The sequence below is a fragment of the Euprymna scolopes genome, chromosome 3 (assembly GCF_053919585.1).
Source record: "Euprymna scolopes isolate OS-2025 chromosome 3, ASM5391958v1, whole genome shotgun sequence".
NCBI lineage: Eukaryota > Metazoa > Mollusca > Cephalopoda > Sepiida > Sepiolidae > Euprymna > Euprymna scolopes.
Window position 1 is genome coordinate 79,772,247 of NC_136484.1, and position 22,030 is coordinate 79,794,276.

The 22,030-nt window shown below is 36.6% G+C and overlaps 1 protein-coding gene across 6 annotated transcripts in view; it reads left to right on the forward strand.

Moving 5' to 3' along the window:
- The window catches only part of LOC145256465 (serine/threonine-protein kinase Nek8-like), a 453,710-nt gene that overhangs the window by 296,730 nt on the left and 134,950 nt on the right, over positions 1-22,030 (forward strand). For all 6 annotated transcript variants that reach the window (XM_080115404.1, XM_080115411.1, XM_080115420.1 and 3 more), the window contains 2 exons: positions 1,523-1,673; positions 7,958-8,097. In XM_080115404.1, the coding sequence (XP_079971530.1) occupies positions 1,523-1,673; positions 7,958-8,097 (291 nt within the window). The remainder of the gene's footprint in view (positions 1-1,522; positions 1,674-7,957; positions 8,098-22,030) is intronic.

A 22,030-nucleotide genomic window follows, 5' to 3' on the forward strand; every position in this document is an offset into this window, starting at 1 on the left:
AAGCAATATGGGGTAGTCCTAAACCCATTAAAATATGTTTTTGGTCAGTCTGAAGTCACAACACTATATCTCAGAGGAGGGAATTTCCCCATCACCAGAAACAGTTGTCCATTCAGGATTTTCCTATTCCTGCTATGAGACAGCTGCGCCAATTCTAAGGGTTAGTAAACTTTCCTTCCCAACTGTGCGCAAGTACTTTTGCCGTTGACAAACTTATTAACAAATCTGAAGAACTGTGTCATTACATTTTCAGAGCATGCAGTCGGAGCATTCAACAGGATCAAGTCTATGTTGCAGGAGACTGTCAAATTGTCTTACATCCAACCCAATGATGAAGTGTGTCTTGTAGTGGATGTGTCTGCAATTGGTATTGGAACGGTCCTACAACAAAAATGTGATCTGGACGGCAAACCCATTTCCTTCTTCTTCAAGAAATTAACAGAGACAGAAAAACGCTACAGCACGTTTTCCAGATAGTTGTTAGACATAATATGCTATTTCCATCAACTCCTGGAAGGTCAGCAATTCCATATTCTTATGGACCACAGTCTTCCTTGGACAAATATTCTCTCAGAAAGATTTGCCAATATACATCAGATATCTGGCATGTCAAGGGAGCAGACAACATCCCACCTGACACCTTATCACGAGGAATTAATTCCTTCCTGTCAGAACCTTCCATCGATGCCAACATCTTGTCTGATGAACAACGGAAGGATGAAGAAATCTCCTGTAGAACAATGCAACTTCATTGCATCTGGTGACGATTACCAACTCTAGCAGCAACAAAAAAGTTGTCTGTAACACAAGCACAAACAAATTGCGTCCATACATTCCAGCATCTTTACACAAAGACATATTCAGTGCATGATCGCATCTGAGAGCCAAAGCATCAGTTAGGCTACTAAATGACCAATATGTCTGGCCGCTAATCAAAGCAGATGTAAGAACACGCGTGAAAACGTGTGTGAAGTGCCAAAAAGTCAAGGTCGGTCATCATACTCAGGCACCTCTAGGCACTTCCTGGTTCCAGATGAGAGATTCAAGCACATACACATCGATATCACTGGACCATTTCCTACATGTGAAGGTCAGTGCTATCTGCTGACAGGTATCAACAGATTGTCTCGATGGTTCAAAGCTCAACCTATGCCAGAAATAATGGCATACACAACAGTCAGAACATTTCTTTCCGACTGAGTGACAATATTCAGTGTCCCAGAAAACTTAATGACAGATAGAGGTGAACAATTTCAGTTCTACAATTTGTTCTACAAACTATCAAAACTTTTGCATATTTAGAATTAATGAGAAATTCAACTGGTAAACTCTATTTAAAAATAATTCTCATTTAAAAATTTTATAAAAAGAATTTCTGTTGACTTCCTTTATATCAATAACTTGTTTTCAAATTCATTTTGAAACATGAATTATTCTACAATTTTGTTTGTCAGATTTTAAGATTATTTGGTATTGTACACATCTCCACACTGTCTATTTATTCGCTTTTTCTTTTATATAGGTCGGCTTGGTTTGGCAAGTGAGGAATCCTGTGCATCTCCTTGTTCTGTTCCAGTATCAGAAAACATTCAACCATGTTCGGTCCATTGTGGAATGGATAGTTCTATTATAATTACTTCAGATAAACAAATCCTTGGTTGTGGGAGTAATAGGTTGGTATTTTAGATGTTATGATTGGCAATATTCATATTACATTGGTACAAAAATAATATTGTCTTTTGACGTTCAACTTCAAGTCAAAAACAACATAATTTTTGCACCAACCTAATATAAATTAGTTAAACAGATTTTCTGTTTATGATGTAAATCCTTTACAGGTGAGTTACAGGAAAATGGATGTTTTTAAGGAAAACAAAACTAATTACAACAAACTAAACTTAAGCAGATTTAAAGATTACCTTCCTCACTCCCTATCCCTTACTCAAGAAGAACAAGGGGTGTTCTAAACACATTTGTTTCCCTTATTTCTTTGACCAGAATACCTTTACTAACAGGAATTGATAAAAAAATATGTTAGTGCCTTATTGATTCATGTTTTAGAAAGAAAATTTTATTTTCAATCACTTTTTTTGCTTTTGATATTTAAGTCTTGCTCGCTATTTTTTGTAATGATCGATGCCTACATGAAATCAGTTTCCAGTTTCACACATCACATCTACTACCACTGTCACTCATGTATACTTGGAAGATATATATTTGTAGCACTGATACTATTCTTTCATACTTCACTCTTTCTATTACTATAAATTTTCAAATAAAACATAGGATGCTCCTTCCTTTACCTATGCTTTTTGATTGGCTAATCCATTTTCACTTAATAGAATAAAAGATTAACAGAAATACATTCATCAAACAAATTCACTTTTTTCCAAGTATGAACATGGTGGATACAATTTGGATTTTGCAAAGATTTCCCCATATACATTTAAACATGATTCATTGTTTCTACTATTATTAAACATGTCACTCACCTTCCGCATTTACAACATAAAACAAAAATGATCTTGTAATTCTTTTGAAGATAACAAAACAATTAACTTAACGTGAAAATAAGATGAGTACAGACGTTCAAAGAAGCAAAGTAATACAAATAATCACTCTTCACTCAAAATTTCATGAAGTACTATTTTTTCTTGTAAAAAAAAAAAGCTTTGATATCTGGCTTTTTAACTGCTGTGCTGATTAATTTTTTTTTTAATCCATAAGATCACCTTGCATAAAAAAAATCAATAGAGTAAAAGCAAATTAATCTGATGATTACATCTTATCTTTCACAACATAGCAATTCAAATTTTGTTTATAGTTAAAAATTAATTACTACTTAAGGGAAATAAAGAAAATGTGGTTTAAATGCATATTCTATTAATAGTAGCAATTTTATTTATTGAGGAATAAAAGGATGATGAAGCAATGCAATGAGAAACTCTAAAATGTTTTTAAAATGCTCTTACAGAAAGAGAAGCCCTAGTCCAACACCTTACAGCTGCTAAACTCCTGACTGACAAACAATATGGATTTAGGCAAGCCCGTTCCACAGCAAATATCTTAACTGTAATCTCTGACCCTATATACTGTTCACTGGACAAAACAGGGTAGAGCGATAGCCTTCGACATATCTAAGGCTTTTGACAGGGTATGGCATGATGGTCTTCTAAGGAAAATTAGATCATATGGTATCACTGGAAAAATACATAATGTAATTAAATCCTTCTTAAGTAAGAGAAAAATCCAAGTTGTCTTTGATGGTCGTACATCTAAATAATATGATATGAATGCGAGAGTACCTCAGGGGTCTATCCTTGGACCTTTATTATTCTTGATATTCATAAATGACTTCCATGATAAAATTGTTTTTGAGATGGGTATATTTGCTGATGACACCACACTCAAGAGGGCAAGAGGGGAAAACAAATGAACACATGTCTAAGGAAATGGCAGAAACACTAGAGGATGACCTCTAATCTGTAGTGGACTTATGACAAAAATGGATGGTCACATTCAATGCTGCCAAAACTAAGCTTGTTTCACTCAATAATTACAAGAAACCTTTTCTACCACCAATAGCAATGGCCAAGAACACATTACCCGAAAGTATTTCCTTTAAACTCCTCAGCCTAACGTTTACAGGGAACATGAACTGGAATAAATACATTGAGAGCATTGCCAAAGCTGCTGCAAAGAAGGTGGGCTCTCTCTACCATGCTAGAAAACTACTTATACCTGAAAGTATCCTGTACCTCTATAAGGCCACCATTTGCCCATGTATGGAGTACTGTTGTCACATTTGGGCTGGTGCATCTGCTGTTTGTCTCTCACTCCTGGACAGGGTTCAAAAGAGAGTTATCAACCCGATAGGTCCTGAACTGTTATCTAGGCTTCAGCCTCTGTCCCACCGATGAAATGTTGCATCCCTCTGCCTGTTCTACAAGTACTTTATGGGTAAGTGCTCTGACAAACTACAAGCACCTGTACCCCTTCGATGTAACTACCCCCAACAAGCAGATAAGTGCCACCCCTTCACAGTAGAGATTCCTAGGTGTAAGAAAGCATTCTAATCCAATAGTTTCTTCCCCAAAACTGCTAGACTTTGGAACTTCCTTCCAGGATTCTGCTTTTCTAACTGTACTGACATGCAGAAGTTCAAATGTAATGTAAACAAACATCTTGTTACTCATCTCCCTTCATAATGCCCCTGCAACTTATGTCCCCGATAGTAGCTTCCTACTTCAAAGTGGCACTGTGCCTTGTTTGGGGTGAAAATTGATTAAAAAAAAAAGATTAAAGCAGATAATGTGCTACAAGATTCCAAATTCCTCTCTGAATATTTGGTTTACAGATTTGGGAACACTTTTGATTTATTTTTTGGCTTGTAGAAATAGCTGCTAAGCAGTGGCATAGCATCAGTTTTTGCCGCCTGGGGCGGTTGTAAAATATGCCTCCCCCCTCTGGCATATAATTACCTGTTTTGACTCCCCTCTGCTGGTATATATTTACATGTTTCTCCTCCTCCACTGGTATATGATTCCTTGTCCCCCCCACCCCCCTGCTGGCATATGATTACCTGTTTTGCCTCCCCCGACTCACTGCTGGCATATGATAACGTTAAAACCTTCAAAATTCGCAAAAGCCCTCAAAATATTTATTTCCATTGAACTAATGTTTACACAATTACCCCTTTTTTTTAATTTTAATTTAATTTAACAATTTCTTTTCAATAATTTGAATAATAAGCATGTAAACATTAACGTCAAGGTCAAGCCTCTCAAAAAGAGAAAAAAAACGCCTTGTATCAGCGCTTTTTGAAATCCTTGTGTGTAATCGCTCGGTTAAAGCGCAAAATTTAAGAAATGGAAAGTCACACATTTTAGAAAACATTTTTTTATAAATTTAAATGAGAATATTTGAAATTTGAATTCATAAATTTAAATGAGAACATTTGAAAACATGAAATGGTTAAAAAATGATAAAATCATTTTTATTTACTTTTTTATTGTTGTTATTTCTGAATTTTCACAAAAAAATTGCTGTATTAAGGAGAGGATATTCCGATGTAGTTTTCTTTTCTTTTTATAATAATATTATTAAGAGGTTGAGCTTCCCGAAGAGAAAAGAATGTCTTGTATCCGTGCTTTTTTAAATCCATGTGTGTAATCGCTCGGTTTAAGCACAAAATTTAAGAAATTTGTTGTTGTTAATAATGTTTCAGTCCTTTTAAAAATAGTTTTATTTTATTTTTCAATAAATGTATTTATGAATTGAAAATAAGGCTATAAATTTATTTTTTGTGAGAGAACTATCGCAAGGCATCAAGTCAGTTGAAAATTTATAAATATACTTTCCGCTTTTTTTTTGGCAAAGTTATCAATAACTACCAAAATTCACTCTAGCGACAAGTTCCCTCCCTAGGGAGAGGATTGCCAAGTCTGTATGCCTTGTCTGGCTCATTTTTGATCGAAAGTAGTTTTTTATAAGCTTCAGTTTCGAGAAAGAGCACTCACAGCTGGCAAAGCTAATAGCTCGGGTAAGGAAAATGCACAGCAAGATCACAATATTAGAGACGGAATCTCTGTATAAAGTTCAAAAGTTCAAGAGATCCATTGATTTTGTCTTTTCCTGAAGCTTTCACAAAATACTGTAATCTCTTCTTTTCGGCAAAAAACTATTTTTTTCTATATCGTCAACTTCACCAAGCTGACAATCATAATTATTATCAAGCAGATTTGATGGTGTAAGAAAAGCATATTTACTTGCAAAATTGTGAACTTGTTGAAATCTGCAAGATATTTCTTCAGTCAACCTGTCCATGAAAGACAGCATTTCCCGTCTCAACTCAGTATCAAACTCCAGTGTTGCATCAATCAATCGTTCACCACACATTCGTTTCTTTTTGCGGATAGGATGCTGCATGCTTATCCCTATTTCAGAGTAGAGGTTTTTGACTTGTCTATTGCAGTGTCCACCATCTTTTTTCTAGTCTGAAGAAGGCAATCTCTCAACGCCGTCAGCCTGACAAAACATTGTTGCAGATCTTTTCTTGAAGATACATCTGGGATTTCTGGGAGAATAGTTTTCCAAAGGCTCAGAAATAAAAGAAATGGAAACGACAATACAGAGTTGAGAATTAAAGATGCATCTGATCTTGTGGTTGCAGTTTCTCCTTCTTCTGTGAGCTGTTCCAGGGCAATGACGACTTCCAATAATTTTTTTACCACAGCATTTACAGCATCTGCTTGAATACTCCATCTAGTTTCCACAGTCCGGTTGATACTTAGACCGGTCAACTGAATCAAGACATCTCATTGATGTGTAGATGCAGAAAAGAAGAGAATAACCGGTCCAGTATGCAAAAAAATGTAACAGAGTGAACCGCTTCAGAAGCGACATGTAAACAAGCCAGATTTAATGAATGGTTAATGCATGGCACAAATAGAGCTTTTGGTTTGATTTCGGAGATTCGTTTCTGCACACACGATCAGTGGCCTGCTATTATTATAGTAGCATTGTCAAATGCTTGGCAAATACAGTCACCAATCTGAATCCCATCGTTCTCCAGTTCTCTCAAGATCAGTTGCGTAATGTCCTCCGCGCTTTTACCATTTTGTCTTAATGAGACGGAGAAACACCTCCTCCACACTTTATTTTTTGTCAATTTGTATGTAGCACAAGACTTCACTCATCTGGTCCTTGTGAAATACATCAGGAGTGCTATCAAAAATTATGTGCTATCAAAAATTATGCAAAAATATTTGCTTTCCTTGATCCGATCGATGATTTTCTTTCTCATCTGTTTTGCCAAAAATGCTCACAAATTCATTTGAAATTTCTGGTGACAGATAAGAAATATCGATTTTCTTTCCCAGGTTAACTTTCACCAAATGTTAACAGAGCACAGGGTCATACTTGGCCAATAAATTTACCAATTCTAAAAAAAATCACTTTGTTTTCTTGATCTCTTTCATCATTATGGATGTCTTCCCAGTGACCCCGTAGTGCCAGATTCTGCTTAGCGAGAAACCTGATGATATCCAGTAATCTAGCTAGAATTTTCTGCCACTTCTTAGTTTCCTTCTCAATAAGATGTAGCTCTACTTTGTCAACTACCTTTCCTTCAGTAAGTCAGATATCTTGATCCTTCCAGTTGAGAAACGCTTGAGCATGAAATATGCTAATTTCATGTTTATATACTTTTGGGTTTAATTTCCACCAATTCGTAAAACCCACGTCAGCAGAAAAACTCGACAGTCCAGTTGGAAACAGTCTGCAGCAGAAGCAAAATAAAGCTTCTCTGGAAGGCGAATACACCATCCATGTTCTCAAAATTTTCTCACTATTGCACAATTCTCGATAGACCCATTTGTTAGTTAGCTTTCTAACGTCGCCTTTTGTTTTTGTTCCTGGTCAGACTACTTCCTTGAATTCATGATCAAGGTGTTGCACAGAGGTAGATCCCGGCTGAACAAGCATAGCGAGAATTTTACGATTAATCTCAACTGACCATAAACCAACGTCTATAAAATTGGTTGCAGTGTATGTTTTCACGCCATGATTGCCTTTCCAATTCTTCAACTCCAGGCGTATCATCATCATTGACAGTTTTTGATTTATCAAAACTGTTAATATCGACTTCTGAAGTAAGCTGTAATTATCAACTAGGGACACATTTGTCTGATTCTGATATCTTTAAAAATCCCAATGTTTTACAACCTATTCGGCATGAAATTTCAGATTTTTTGTTAGCTTTCATTTATTTTTATATTTTTTTACCCTATCAAAATGCCCCTTTTGGGCACGTTGCTCTATATTTAAGCATATTTTACGATCACGCAACACCTAACAATCTTCTAGTTAATATCTAAGAATAACTAATTAGCAATTGTAACTATTAATATAAATATTGTACGATTTAAATGTTAAATATTTTATTTTCTTCTGATAGATACAACAAACTGGGAGTAGATTTGACTGAACATTACATTGATGAGGTTTTAGAATTCACTCCTTTTCTTGTTCCCTCACTTAAGGAAAAGGAAATAAAGAATGTGGCACTTGGAACTTCGCACACAATTGTGGCTACAGGTAAGTTTACTGCTCTTTTCAAAAGCCTACTGCCTGCTTTCAATCAGTCTTTTTGTTTAAGTTGGTTGATCTCCACACATACAAAGTAGTGTGCAACTCAATTCCAACTATAAAAACTATAAAAATGTACCATTCAAAAAAATAATTTTGGCAGATTTCATTCTCTTTTCAGTTTGTAAGTCTTTCACAAAAAGGAAATTTTATTTTCTGCATGTCCATCTAAAACTCTGAAACTACCAAAGATTTACTGATAAGCAACATACATTCTGCTTCAGTTTTTGGTAAACAATCTAATAAAATATTAATACATTTGTGATCACCAGAAAATGTTTTTATTAAAGAAATCAAATAAAACAACTCTTTAAATAATTTTAAAGTTGTCTCTCCTGAATTAAAATCGATTATTAAAACATTGCAGACTCATCAACATAACCAGTTGATTTCAGTTAAGCTCATGTTGATTAGATAGTTTATCCAAACTAAGTAAGTCTATTTCTCATTTTGTGAATTATAAATTACAACCACAGAAACTTCAGATTCTTCCACCTGTGCATGGTCTTTTAAATTCTTCATGCTCAAAGTTAGGTAGAAAGTAATATAAGAAAATGAATTTCAAATTCATACTTTATCCAGTTGTTATATTCGTTAATTACCATTCCTCATTCATAACTTATTATATTAGGTTTTTTGCTTTATGTAAGAAGTCTTTATTACATTTGGAATGTTCACTGAAGGTGATTATTAAAAGAATAACCAAATACAAATTAAAAAAAAGTTGGAATATTAGTTATGGTAGTCGATGATGACGTCTTCTCCATTTTTCTTTTTTAATTGATTCTGTGACTCTGTTGATGACTAGCTGCTCGCTCATGCTCATTGTTGAAGAAGGCCATCCTGCTATCAAATGTGGATTGCCAAGTGTCTGCTGCCAATGTCTCCAAACAATTGAAAGGGATATTGCAGTGCCTGAGGGTAACCTTGATGGTGTCTTGGTAGTGTTTCTTTGGGTAACCAACGTTTCATCAGCCATGAGCGAGATGACTGTAGAATACTCGTCGAGGTAGTCTGTTTAAGGGCATCCTGATGATGTAGCCCAACCAGCAAAGTTGACGATGGATAAGGAGTGACTTTTGAGAGGCAATTCCAGCTCTTCAGCTAATCTCTGGGTCACGTTGTACCAACAATGGAGGCCAAAGATATGCTGTAGTCATCTGATATGATGGCGATACAGAACACACGTCTCGGAACTATATAGGAGGGTGAGGCTGATGACTGCATTTTATACAGCGACCTTTGTATGGTTCTTGAGATTGCAGTTGACAAACCCTCACTTAGGTGGTCAAAAGCAGAAGAGACGAGATTAAGGCGGTGCTGAACTTCATCACTGAGGTTGCAGGAGAATGAGATTGGAGCCAAGGTATGTGAAGCGGCTGATATTCTTTAGAGGGATACCATTGTCGGTAATGATGGGAGTATCGGTTGGAGACACATTTGGAAGGATTTCCATCTTCTTAATGTTGATAAGAAGGTTGGCCTGGTAGTAGGTGTTGGAGACTACATCAAGACTGTGTTGAAGTCCACTGGACTGGCTAGGGAATACGGCATCATCGGCATACTATAAGTCGAAAACGAGCTCTTCAGAGGTTTTAGTCTTGGCCTGAAGACGTTTCAGGTTGAGTAGGCTGCCATCAAGACGGTACTGGACAGCAACAATATCAAAAGTTTGAAGGTCACAGCAAGAAACCGAAGTGAAGGAAACCAGATAAAGGTTGAAAATGACCGAAGCCAAGACACACCTGTTTTATGCCAACATTTACGGTAAAAGTATCTGACTCTGCACTCAACATGACAACACAAGCACACGTGCCAGTATGAAACTGCTGGAGGACTGACAAGAAAGTAGGAGGGCAACCAAGCTTCTGGAGAATGTTCCATAACAGCTCACGGTTCGGTGTCAAAGGCCTTGGTTAGGTTTATGAAGGCCAAATAGAGCTTATGATGTTGTTCTGGAAGAGACGAGCAACGAAAATCATGTCAGCGGTATTATGCTCATATCAGAAGTCACATTGTGATTCTGGAATGACAAGATTGACAACAGTCTACAGAAGTTGAGTAAGCATGATCATAGCCAATAATTGCCGGCCACATGGAAGAGATTCAGACAATGTGGTCACCATTTGTAGACAAGGATGATGTTAGCATCCTTCCACTGCTGTGGGAGACACTGAGCAGAATGAACTGGTTGAGACAGAGGAGGAGGTCAACTCCACTATACTTAAGGATCTCAGTGGGTATGCTGTTGGGACTAGTTGTCTTGTTGCTTTTTAGTCTGTGATGGTCTGCTTCATTTTGCAGAGGGATGGTGGGTTGTCCAGCATGGGAATAGATAGTAGAGTGGGGAGATCATCGAGAATGGAAGGATCAGTGGCATTGGTCTTATTAAGCAGCTTCCGCAGATCTTCAGCCCATCTACTCAGGATACAGTTCTTCTCTTTAATGAAAGCACCATCCCTACTGCGCACATGGTGAATATATAGTTGTTGCTTTTTTCTTTGAGGGGAGTAGTAAATACCGGCCATGAATGCTCTTTAGGCATTCAATGGCTACACACCAGATTAAGCTCTCCTTTGGTGAGGAGGCAGGTAAAATACCTACTCTCAATAAAGCTATATTTAAATACCACTATAATACTTAGTTTTGTTCATGAATAAACACCCACTGTATGATACCATTAATCTTGCGTGTAGCCATTGAATGCCTAAAGAGCATTCATGGCCGGTATATACTACTCCCCTCAGAGAAAAAAGTTGAGTAGATATGAATTAATCACAGAAATAAATCGAAGAAAATTTTTCATATAGATTTTGGATTTCTGTAAAAGATAGAAATTCCCATACTTGACCAGAACTTATGCATTTTGGGACCAGTCCAATTTTCAATTTTGTAAATCCTCTCTATCTGGCCCAAAATATACCTCTATTTTCTGAGATGCAACCATAAATCATACCCTCCATGAATCCTCAATGTAGCTTTCACAGTACCAGAATCATGATAAGCAACAACTATATATTCACCAGTTGATGGTAATTTTTGTCATTTCTATTCTGTTATTTTACTTAAAATTCAACTATGTAAACAAAGAAATAAAACAGTAATTTTTTACCTGGATCAGTGTTGAAATTTTAATAAAGAATTAACTATTCAACATCTCAACATTTAGTGAAAGGGATGCACTCTTTGACTGGCCTTTTGCAGGTCACTTCCATCATCATCGTCACCTACTCTTCCACCCTCTGGAGTAAGGTGAGGAAGGGAGGAAGAAAGGACCTTTCCCCGTTTTCGTCAGTTCGAGTATCCCCGGCCTTGGAAGAGGCAGCCTTACTTCGTTCTCCATCAAAAAGATTTTGACGTTAAATTTGAGAAATTAGAAAAAGACGTTTGTTTGGAACTTCATTGATGGTTATTAAACTTTCATTGTAATTTCGTTCCCAGTTATTAAAAAGCAACAAGGTTTTATCAACTGGAAAATTAGTCCCAGTTATTAAAAAGCAACAAGGTTTTATCGACTGGAAAATTAGTCTCTAAAGGATTAACGGAAGAAACCGGTTGTGTTTTGGGGATTTCTTTTCTGTAAAAGAGAGAAATTAATTTTGCCAGCTGGACGATTAGATTATCAGCACATGTGACCACCAGGAAAGGAAATTCCCTCTTTGTTCAAAGAACTTGAAAAAGACCAGCTTGGAAGACAATTCAACCAAAGTTTCCTTCACCGAACACCATTTTTTTGAAAAAAATAACAAAAAACATTAATACCAGAATTTATCCCGTGTAAGAATTATTTTATTTGTACACATAAAACCTACCAAAGTGGCTTTATGGTTTTCTGTTTCTCCCCTTTGAATTTAAATGTACCTGAGCCTTTACAAAGGAAAAATAGTTTACCCCTTTTCTTCCATTTAAAGTCAAAGAGACTTTATTTGTTTGTGATTCCTTTCGAAAAAGAAAGAAAAACATTTTGTTAAAAGAAAGACTGAACTTAAAACAAGGACTTAAAAGGACTGTTTTCTGTTTTTTATATGTTCTTTTTTTTTCAGCATTTCTTACAAGTAAGAATTTTTTTTCAGCATTTCTTACAAGTAAGAATTGTCACTTTTTTGTATTTGTTTTTTATTTTGCATGTTTCGTAAGGGTGTTTTTAAAACCCTTACGAAACATGAAGCTTTGGGAAATAAAGGCAATTCATAACTTTTATTTGAATAAATTTGGATCATTTTAAACACATTTCGGGTCTGTGTTTCTTTTGCTCATTTCTGTTGGTTTCCCATTTCCAACAAATTTTCTTTATATGCTTTTTTCCCCCTTTCAATTTGTTACCATGGAAAACAGATTTTGGTAACATCCTCAAAATTCCGTTAGATTCCACCATAGCATTTAAAATGATTATTTTCATAGGTTTTAGGGTATGCTGAAAACGAATATCGCATTTAAATTTTCTGCAAATAAGTAGTTTTCTGGATTGTAAGCAATGTCATTTCTTATGTTATGCGTGAGTGCACAAACGCAACCCCGAGAAACACGCGTACCAAGATGGCCACCAGAAATGACATTGCTTAATATCCAGAAATCTACTGATATCCTCAGTTAAAAAAAAACGGATTTGTTTTACAGATTTGAAAAAATTGTCTTGCAATGAGTTAAAAATAAATTCAAGTTTCACTATATCTTTTTTATTTACTTGTTAGGTGAAAGTACAGAATAATTAACAAAACACCCTTCCTTCCTCATGTTAAGGATGGGTTTCTAAATAATAATGTTATTATTTCAGCATGGTAGCATAAGTGCACAAGTACCTTTTATTTGTTATATATTTGTTTATTTTGGACTACTAAAAAACACAATTCTATCTTAAATTGATTTGTCACTTCTGGTTTGTTTCCAAGTAGCTTTTCAAAATGTGCTTTCCATTTCGAACATGCATTTTCCGGAGTGTTTGCCTTTAACTTAGCTTTGGCAGGTTGTTTGCACCCATATATCTCATTTACTACTTGCCAAGTCAGATAGGATTGTTTGTTATCTGCTGCATTCTGGATTCGATCTATTTGTTCTTGAACATACTTCTGTTGTTCTGATAGGTACATCATATTAAGCTCTTGAAGCGCCTGCTTCCTTAGGTTTTGTTATGTGGAAATAGGTAACCAACCCGGAAAATTCTACATAAGGAACCGAGTCACCAGTTTTCACTGGACCCTTGAAAAACAGAGACTTCCTCCCTGAACATTAACACGCTGTATTTGTCTCCATGTAAATACGTAAATAAACTTCTCTTTCAGTATTCAAACCACAGTGTATATTTATTTATTCCTTTCACAGAATACTTTATCTTTGATTGTCTATATAATAGGCCACCTTAGGACATATCAAATTGGTGATGGAGACGAGATGCATCTCAGTAAAAATGAAAAAGAAAAAAGTGAGTATGTGGTGAGCACAAAAAAAAAAAATGAAAAAATTTCTCAAAGAGTTTATATCCGATTAAGGATATGGCAACACATCAAAGGCCGTAAATGACAATATTCTCTCTGATTCTCTCTCCTCTGATCTTGAGCGCGTGGTACAATGGGGGAAGAGGTGGCTGGTTACCTTTAATGCATCTAAAACCAAGCTCCTATCTTTACATCCTAAACGCTCTGATCAACATTTAGTCATCTGGCATCAATTGAAATGGATGGCTCTCGTCTAGGGGAGGCCCCATGTTTTGACAAGCTTCTGGGTTTGACCTTTACTCCTGATCTGAAATGAAACACATACATTAAATCCGTTGCCAAGGTCGCTGGGAAAATGGTGGGATCTTTCTACCACTCCAGAAGATATCTCACTAATGATGCAATTCTCTATCTATATAAAAGCCAAGAACGTCCAAGGATGTAGTACTGTTGCCACATCTGGGCAGGAGTTGCTAAAAACAGCCTATCCTGCCTTGACAGTGTACAAAATAGACTTCGTGGCTCAGGGCTCAGTGGGGGATGCCCTTTTCTCTTCCCTGTAACCTCTCTCCCACAGAAGAGACGTTACGAGCCTTTCTTTGTTGTATCATTATTTCCATGGCAAGTGCTCATCTGAGCTCCAATCTCTGGTCCCCCCTTGCCAATCTTTCTCGAAAAACAACCATCTAGCTGAAACCATGTCAATAATTTTCCCTACTCTTTATCTGTGCCTAAATCAAAACGTAGATTCCATGAACAAAGCTTCTTTCTTAGAACTGTACACCTGTGAAACTCTCTGTCGCTTGCCCGTTTCCCTCCCGACTTACACTTGGATGTCTTCAAGTCCAACATAAAAAAATTCCTGATGAACCGACCTCTTAAGTAATGACACTTTATCAAATCTCTGATACTAACTATTACTACGATACTATTCCATTGATTACTGTACACACAATAACCCTTATCCCCGAGTGGCTTCTGGCCCTGTCGGTGGGGCATTAGAATACACCGACTGCCCCCCCTGCAGAGGGTAAAAGTCCCTCAATGGGGGTCCTGGATATGACTTTAAACTATATCCAGTGGTGAGGCCCCAGCTTGTGGGCTTTGGGGAGTGTGGAGCCACCCTTTAATTACCATTGCTTCCAGGTCCACTCTGACCCGGAGTGGTAGTACCTGTTAGGGTTCCAACTATGGGTTAAATAGAAACCGACTTGAAAACAACAAATATATTCTATTAAAAATTTTTTCTTCAAAATCTTTGGATTCGGCATTAAATAACCCGAAAAAGGGTTGATATACCGTAAACCAACCAACCAACCGAGTGGCTTCTGAGTCTTGATAAGTGGTGACCTCCATGTAAAAAAAAAGGAAATACTTCTTAGAAAGCGAAAGACAAGTATTCACACAAGTACAAAGAATTTTTATATTCTTATTGTTTTTCTTTGAACTTTCTAAAAAGTTGACGTCATATCATCTCGTGTTGAAAAACAATTCAGAGGTGTTTTGTTTTTGGTTAATACGATAAAACGAATTGTGCTGTGGAAATTGTTTTTCTGTCATAAAGAAATTCTTAAAAGAAATTTACGTGTATTTGAAAAAGATGAAAAGGATCTCTGGAAATTTGTAAACTATTGATATTTTGTATGGTGAATTTTTTTTCTCTTCGAACATATTTTAAGTGCTGACAATTTTTTTTTCATGATGAGATTCGAAGGGGAACATCTTATTTTTTTAACAAAATTGTGTATACGTTGACTTTGTATTTGTGCATTTAAAAAAAAAAAAATGTCTTGCGAACAAATAACAGAGTTCACAAAAATGTTAACTGACAGCTTGATCACTCAACAAAAAGTTCAAATTGAATTTCAAAAACTGATGTTGATTCAGCAAGAACGTTTTGAATCACTCATCATTCAGCAAACCACAGATAATCGTCTATTATGTGAAACTGTGTTGTCACAAAAATCTGAAGATGGCTAATCTAGATTTTTTTCGGCAGAAGGTATAGCCAACTCTCTAGCGGATTTCAAATATGACCCAGAACGAGGTGATACATTCCCTGCCTATTATCATAGGTTTGAGACGATTTTTACAAAAAGATGTGAGAAATGGTCGGACGAGGAAAGAAATTGGGTACAGAGGAAAACACAAAATTGACGAATTTGATTTTACCAAAGAAATTGGAAGATATTTCTTTTTCGGAAACTGTTTGAATTTTGTATTCAATATTTGGTGAAAGAGACAGCCTTTTTCATACAAGATATAAGTCCTTGAACATGCAAAAAGAAGAAACTGATGATATTGTCACATATACGGGTAAAGTCAATGCCTAGTGGGAACTATTTAAATTAAAAGATTTGTCAGTTGACATGTTTAAGTGTTATATATTTGTTCAGGGACTGACAGCACCGAAGGACAAGGATTTAAGGTCAAGGATTTTATCGATTATGAGCAAGATCCAGAAATGAACTTGCAAAAAGTGACAGATGAATGTCAGAAATTGATAAATGTGAAAACGGATATACCTAGGATAGAGGGAAAAACTACATCCCACGTCCTAATGGTAAAACAAAAAATATTTCTCAAGAACAAAGGAAAAATGTTGAATATTGGAGCTGTACGGGTTCACACTTAAGAAAAAAATTGCCCTTTTAAAAACCAACCTTGTGCCAAATGTGGTTTAGTCGGACACTGAGCTTCCCAGTGCCGAATTGAATAAAATAAACAAAGACAAAAATTTAAGTCTAAAGTAAATGTGGTGTTGTCAAAAGAAGAAGTGAGACAAGGAAGTAAAAGAAAATTTGTCAATACCAAAATAAATGGTCACATTGTGAAACTACTTTTGGATATAAGTAGCGATATTTCAATTATCGACGAAATGACCTGGAAGAGGATTGGGTGTCCAAAACTAGAAAAAAATATTTAAAATTGCTAAGGAGTATCTGGCAAGAGATTAAAATTCATGGGAGAATTTAATTTTAGCGTATCCCTTGTATCAAAAACTTTTTCTACAAAAGTGTCAGTTGTTCTAAGTATAAATTCTTGCCTTTTCAGAATTGATTGGATTGTTTTGTTTGATTTATGGAAGCTACCCATAAATTCATTTTGTAACAGTGTGAGTGTAGCTGAAAAGAAAAATTCCAAACAAAATGAGGATTTTCTTACAGTCTTGAAAAGTGAATTCCCCAGGTTTTTTTCTAAGAGGTTAGGTATGTGTACTGAGACCGAAGTGAATTTTGAACTAAAGCAAAATGTGAAACCTGTTTTTAAGCCAAAAAGAAACGTACGTTTTTCTTCAAAAGAAGATATTGAAATTGAACTGCAGAGACTGCATGAAAATGGTGTAGTTGAAAAAGTTGACTATTCTGAGTGGGCAAGCCCCACTGTATATGTTAAAAAGAAAAATAAGAGGATTCGGGTATGTGCCGATTTTTCTGTAGGCCTCGATGACTGTCTTATGGATAATAGTTATCCACTCCCATCTCCTGAAGACATCTTTACAAAGCTGAATGGAGGGAAAATTTTCTCCAAAATTGATTTATCTGAGGCTTACCTTTAGGTAAAAGTCAGTGAAGAATATTCGAAGTATTTGTGTATCAATACCCATTTAGAATTCTTCAAACTCAAAAGCTCCCTTTTGGTTTGAAAGTAGTTCCAGCGTTATTTCAGCAATGGACACTATGATTGCCGATTTAGGTTTTGCAATCGCATATTTGGATGACACTCTTGTAATGAGTTTAATGTGCAGCATATCAGAAGTTTTCCAAAGAATTGAGGAATTTGGTTTCAAATTGAGTGCCGAAAAATGTGAGTTTTTTTAAAACAGATAAAATATATGGGTCAAATCATTCACAGCCAAGGCAGAAGACCGGATCTTCAGAGAACAGAAGCCATTGAGAGGATGCCAGCACCTAGCAGTGTTCCCCAGTTACAATATTTTGGGGGTTCAGCACAATATTATGCTATCTATATCCCAAAAATGCATAAGTTGAGAGCAACATTGAACGAATTATTAAAAGGACGAAAGTGGATTTGGTCAAAGGAGTGCCAAAGGGCATTTGAAGAGATTAAGAAATGCCTGCTATCTGATTTAGCACTGGTACACTTCGATCCACAGAAGGAATTGATTGTGGCGTCAGATGAAAGTGATTATGGTATAGGAGAAGTACTTCATAGACTGGAAGACGGATCAACGAAGCCAATAGTTCATGCTTCTAGATCATTTTTGCCTGCAGAAAGAAACTATTCTCAAATTGAAAAAGAAAGTTTGGCAATAATTTATGCAATTAGAAAATTCCATAGATTTATTCATGGCAGTGTTTTAACGTTTCAGACTTACCACAAGCCCTTGTTGACTATTTTTGGATCTAAAAAAGGTATACCCACTTATACTGCAACCAGAATTCAACAATGGAGCATAATTCTGTTGAATTATAATTTTAAAATGGAGTCCATTTCATCCAAAAATATCGGACATGTAGATGTGTGAGGACACAATGATAGCTGCATTGAGAGAGTAAAAAGAACTCTCAGGACTGCTGTGCAACACGATTCGAGAGTTACCAGTGACTCTAAACGACATCATCTGTTTCTGCTGCCTTATTGGCAGCAGAAACAGATGAATTCATTGTAAGAATGAAAAACCAGGTGCAGCTAAATGACAAGTCAAAGAAAGACAAAACAATTTCGTCATTTTCGATTTGCTCACAGACTTAATTGTACGCAGAGTCGTCATACCGACCACACTGCAAAAAAGAAATGCTAAAAGAATTCCATAGCGGTCATCCAGGCATGTCCAGAATGAAGGCCTTGATGTGCAGATATACATATTGGCCTATTATGGACCGAGACATCGAAAAAAATGGTAAAAGAGTGTTGAGGTCGTCAACTAGCAGCAAAGGCACCACCTGTACAGATACAACTGTGGCCGAAGACCATGGATGCGGTTACACATTGACTATGCAGGTCCGTTGAATGGACATTATTTCTTAGTAGTTGTCGACAGCTTTACAAAATGTCCGGAAGTGCTTAAGTGTAAACATCCAACATCAACTAGTACTATAGATGCATTAAGACATCTCTTCAGTCGTTTTGAAGTACCTAAAACTATTGTCAATGACACCCAATTTACCAGCAAAGATTTTGAAGAATTCTGCAATTGAACATTTAACAAATGCAATATACCATCCAAGGTTAAACAGCCTCGCAGAGAGATTTGTTGACACATTCAAAAGAGCTTTAAGAAAACACCAAGGCATGGATACTGATGAGAAGAGTCTTGAAAATTTTTGTCTGTATACAGGATCACTCCTAACCCAAACACGAATGCCGGTTTGTCACTAGCTGAATGTTCGCATGGAAAATCAGATCCGTATTTGACAGGATTTTATCAAATGCAACCAAGACAACAACAACGAGAGAAAATCACTCAACAAGGTTCTACAAACCCGATGACAAAATATTCTTCTTGAATTATAGGATTGGGAAAAGCTTTTGGGAAGAGAGGATGATTATGAAAAGAATTGGGCACATGCTATATTCGGTAAGAAGTAGTAAATTTGACTGTCGCAGGCATATGAATCAGCTAAGACCTCGACAGACTGATGACTACAAACAGGCAGAAGATAATGAATTGCCCTTAGAGGTATTGTATGACTCTTTTAATATTCCTCTATCCATAGCACAATCTACTCCGAGAGTAGTATCTTCTACTCCAGGTCAGAGAGTACCAATTTCACCACCAGCTCCACCCCCTCAAATGGTGTTGAGGAAAAAAAGTACAAGGGTGAAAAGAAGTTAATCGACTGAGCTCCAGACCTAAAAACAAACGGTATTAAGCAAAATTCTCCAAGAAGAAATTGGCTTGCGGGGAGGTGTTATGTGGAAATAGGTAACCAACCCAGAAAATTCTACATAAGGAACCGAGTCACCAGTTTTCACCGGACCCTTGAAAAACAGAGACTTCCCCTTGAACGTTAATACGCTTTATTTGTCTCTATGTAAATACGTAAATAAACGTCTCTGTCAGTATTCAAACCACAGTGTATATTTATTTATTCCTTTCACGGAATAATTTATCTTTGATTGTCCGTATAATAGGCCACCTTAGGACATATCAGTTTTGTATTCTGTTGAGTGGAGTATTTATGTTGCTATTTATGTTTTTTAACTCTTCTCGTTTTGATATTATTTTGTCACTTTCCTACGGTACTTTTCGCTTTAAAAATGCTGCAAAGAGCATATCGATCCAATTGATAAAAAGTATTTGGATCTCCGCGAATGCCAACCCTACATTATAGTTCATGCAGATGTGGCAACAGTATAGGATTGCCTCAACAAGCTATACCGTCGGATGAAAGAGACCTAAATCATGGCAGAACGAGAATATAGTCTACGGTAATCAGGTAGGACCACTCATGGCGGGAAGACTGATGTAGAACCTGATCTGGCTAATGGGCCCTGGTAAGGTCGTGGGGAGCAGCATGACAGTTATGCGCCTTGGTGGGAGAACTAAAGAACCAATCAATGGCAGGGCACAGAAGATGCTGAGCGAAAGAATCATTCAGAGATCAACGGTCAGGGTCAACCAGTTTAATTGAAAGACTACTGCGATTCATCTGTAGACGTAGCTCACACAGGTGATATTATCCGAGCTATTGAAAGATTCAATATGACTCTAAATCAAACCAGAATTCCATACTGCATCAACCGCCACATGCGTAACCAAGGCCACGACAAGCTTACTACAGCATCAAACCCAGGCTAGCAAAAAGTAGACATACCATCAAAATATCTACCTGTAACGTACAGACGCTTCAACCCACATCTCAAATATTTGAACTTGTTGCGTCATCCAAAGAACACAATATTGATATTGTGTGTATTCAAGAGCACCATCTCTTCCACAACGACATAGATATAAAGTACCATGAAATTGGTAACAGCTGGGCACTAGTATCAGTGTCAGCATGGAAAAATTCGACAAATAGTACCATTGGGTGAGTAAGACTTCTGCTTCGAAATTATTGAACAGTGCTGAAAAGATAACACAAAGGATAATTCTTGCTACCTTCAGTGGTAACCCTGCTACTACTGTTATTTGTTGCTACAGCCCTACCAACATCAGTGACAAGCAAGAGATCCTGAATTTCTGCGATGAACTCTCAGCAATAGAGCGCTCAATCCCCAAACATAATTTATTGGTTATATCAGGAGTGACATTAATACGCACATAGGACGGGAAGACAACAAGCATAAGTTCTCTTTCCATGATGGAACAAACTGAAATGGAGAGTATCTATTAACTTTCTCTCCTTGAAAACAACCTACAATGCATGAATACTCGTTTTCAGAAAAGACCTGGTAAGCTCTGGACCCATCAATCCCTAAATGGAGACAAGGCACAACTGGACTATTTTTTTATGAATAAGAAGTGGATCAATAGCTGTCATAACTGTAAAGCTTTCAGTAGTCTCTATGGTATGTCTACTGATCATAGGATTGTAACCTTTAAGTTGAAGTTAAGTCTACGAGCAAACAAAACTAAAAAAATCATCTAGACAGACCTACAACTGGTCAACATTGTCACACGACAATCAGAACAAACAGAGATTCATATTCAAACTGCAAAACCGATTTGATGCTTTACAACCACAAGAGCAGGAACCAACTGCTAATACTACCTATGAAAACTTTGTTCGATCACACCAAGAAGCAGAAAAGAAGTGTATACCTCTGAAGCCCAAGGTCCCTGGCCACTCTTTGATAAATGTCTTTGATCACTTGTCCAGTTTCACAGTGTTTGCCCTTTATTTTACAAATGCCATGGCGACATATAAATACAATTCAACAGGTAAATCTATCGGGGACTACTGGATGTTCACTTCCATGCCACTATAGTAGTTTTCCTTTCACCTTCTAGACACACAATCCTAACATGTGTGCGTGCAGTCTCGGCTGTTCTGGGGTCTTCGTGGCCAGACCAAGCTTCTCCAAATGTTCCTTGTTATACAAAATATACAGTCTCATTCACAAAAATGTTGATAATATAAGAAGACATAGCTATGTTTATTATCTTATCCTTAGGATGACATTAACAATGATTCACATTGAGCTTTGCACTGATGTCAACATGCACCACTACAATTCCACAGCAGTTAAGCTTTTATTTGCTGTGTGCACAACGCTCACTTTCCTTGTCCATTCCTTACAACATGATTTGCAAACTAAAGTAATCACCAGAGCTGTACATGGTATTCCATTGATGCGGACATTTACAACCGGCAATGCATATTAATCTCATATGCTGCCAAACAGGACTGCAAGCCTGCATATTTCTGCGAAAAAAACATTGACAATTTCAGCTGGCTGAAGGTGGCATGCTGTAAACTCCTTCCATGTGACAAGTGTTGTATATATATATATATATATATATATATATATATATGAAA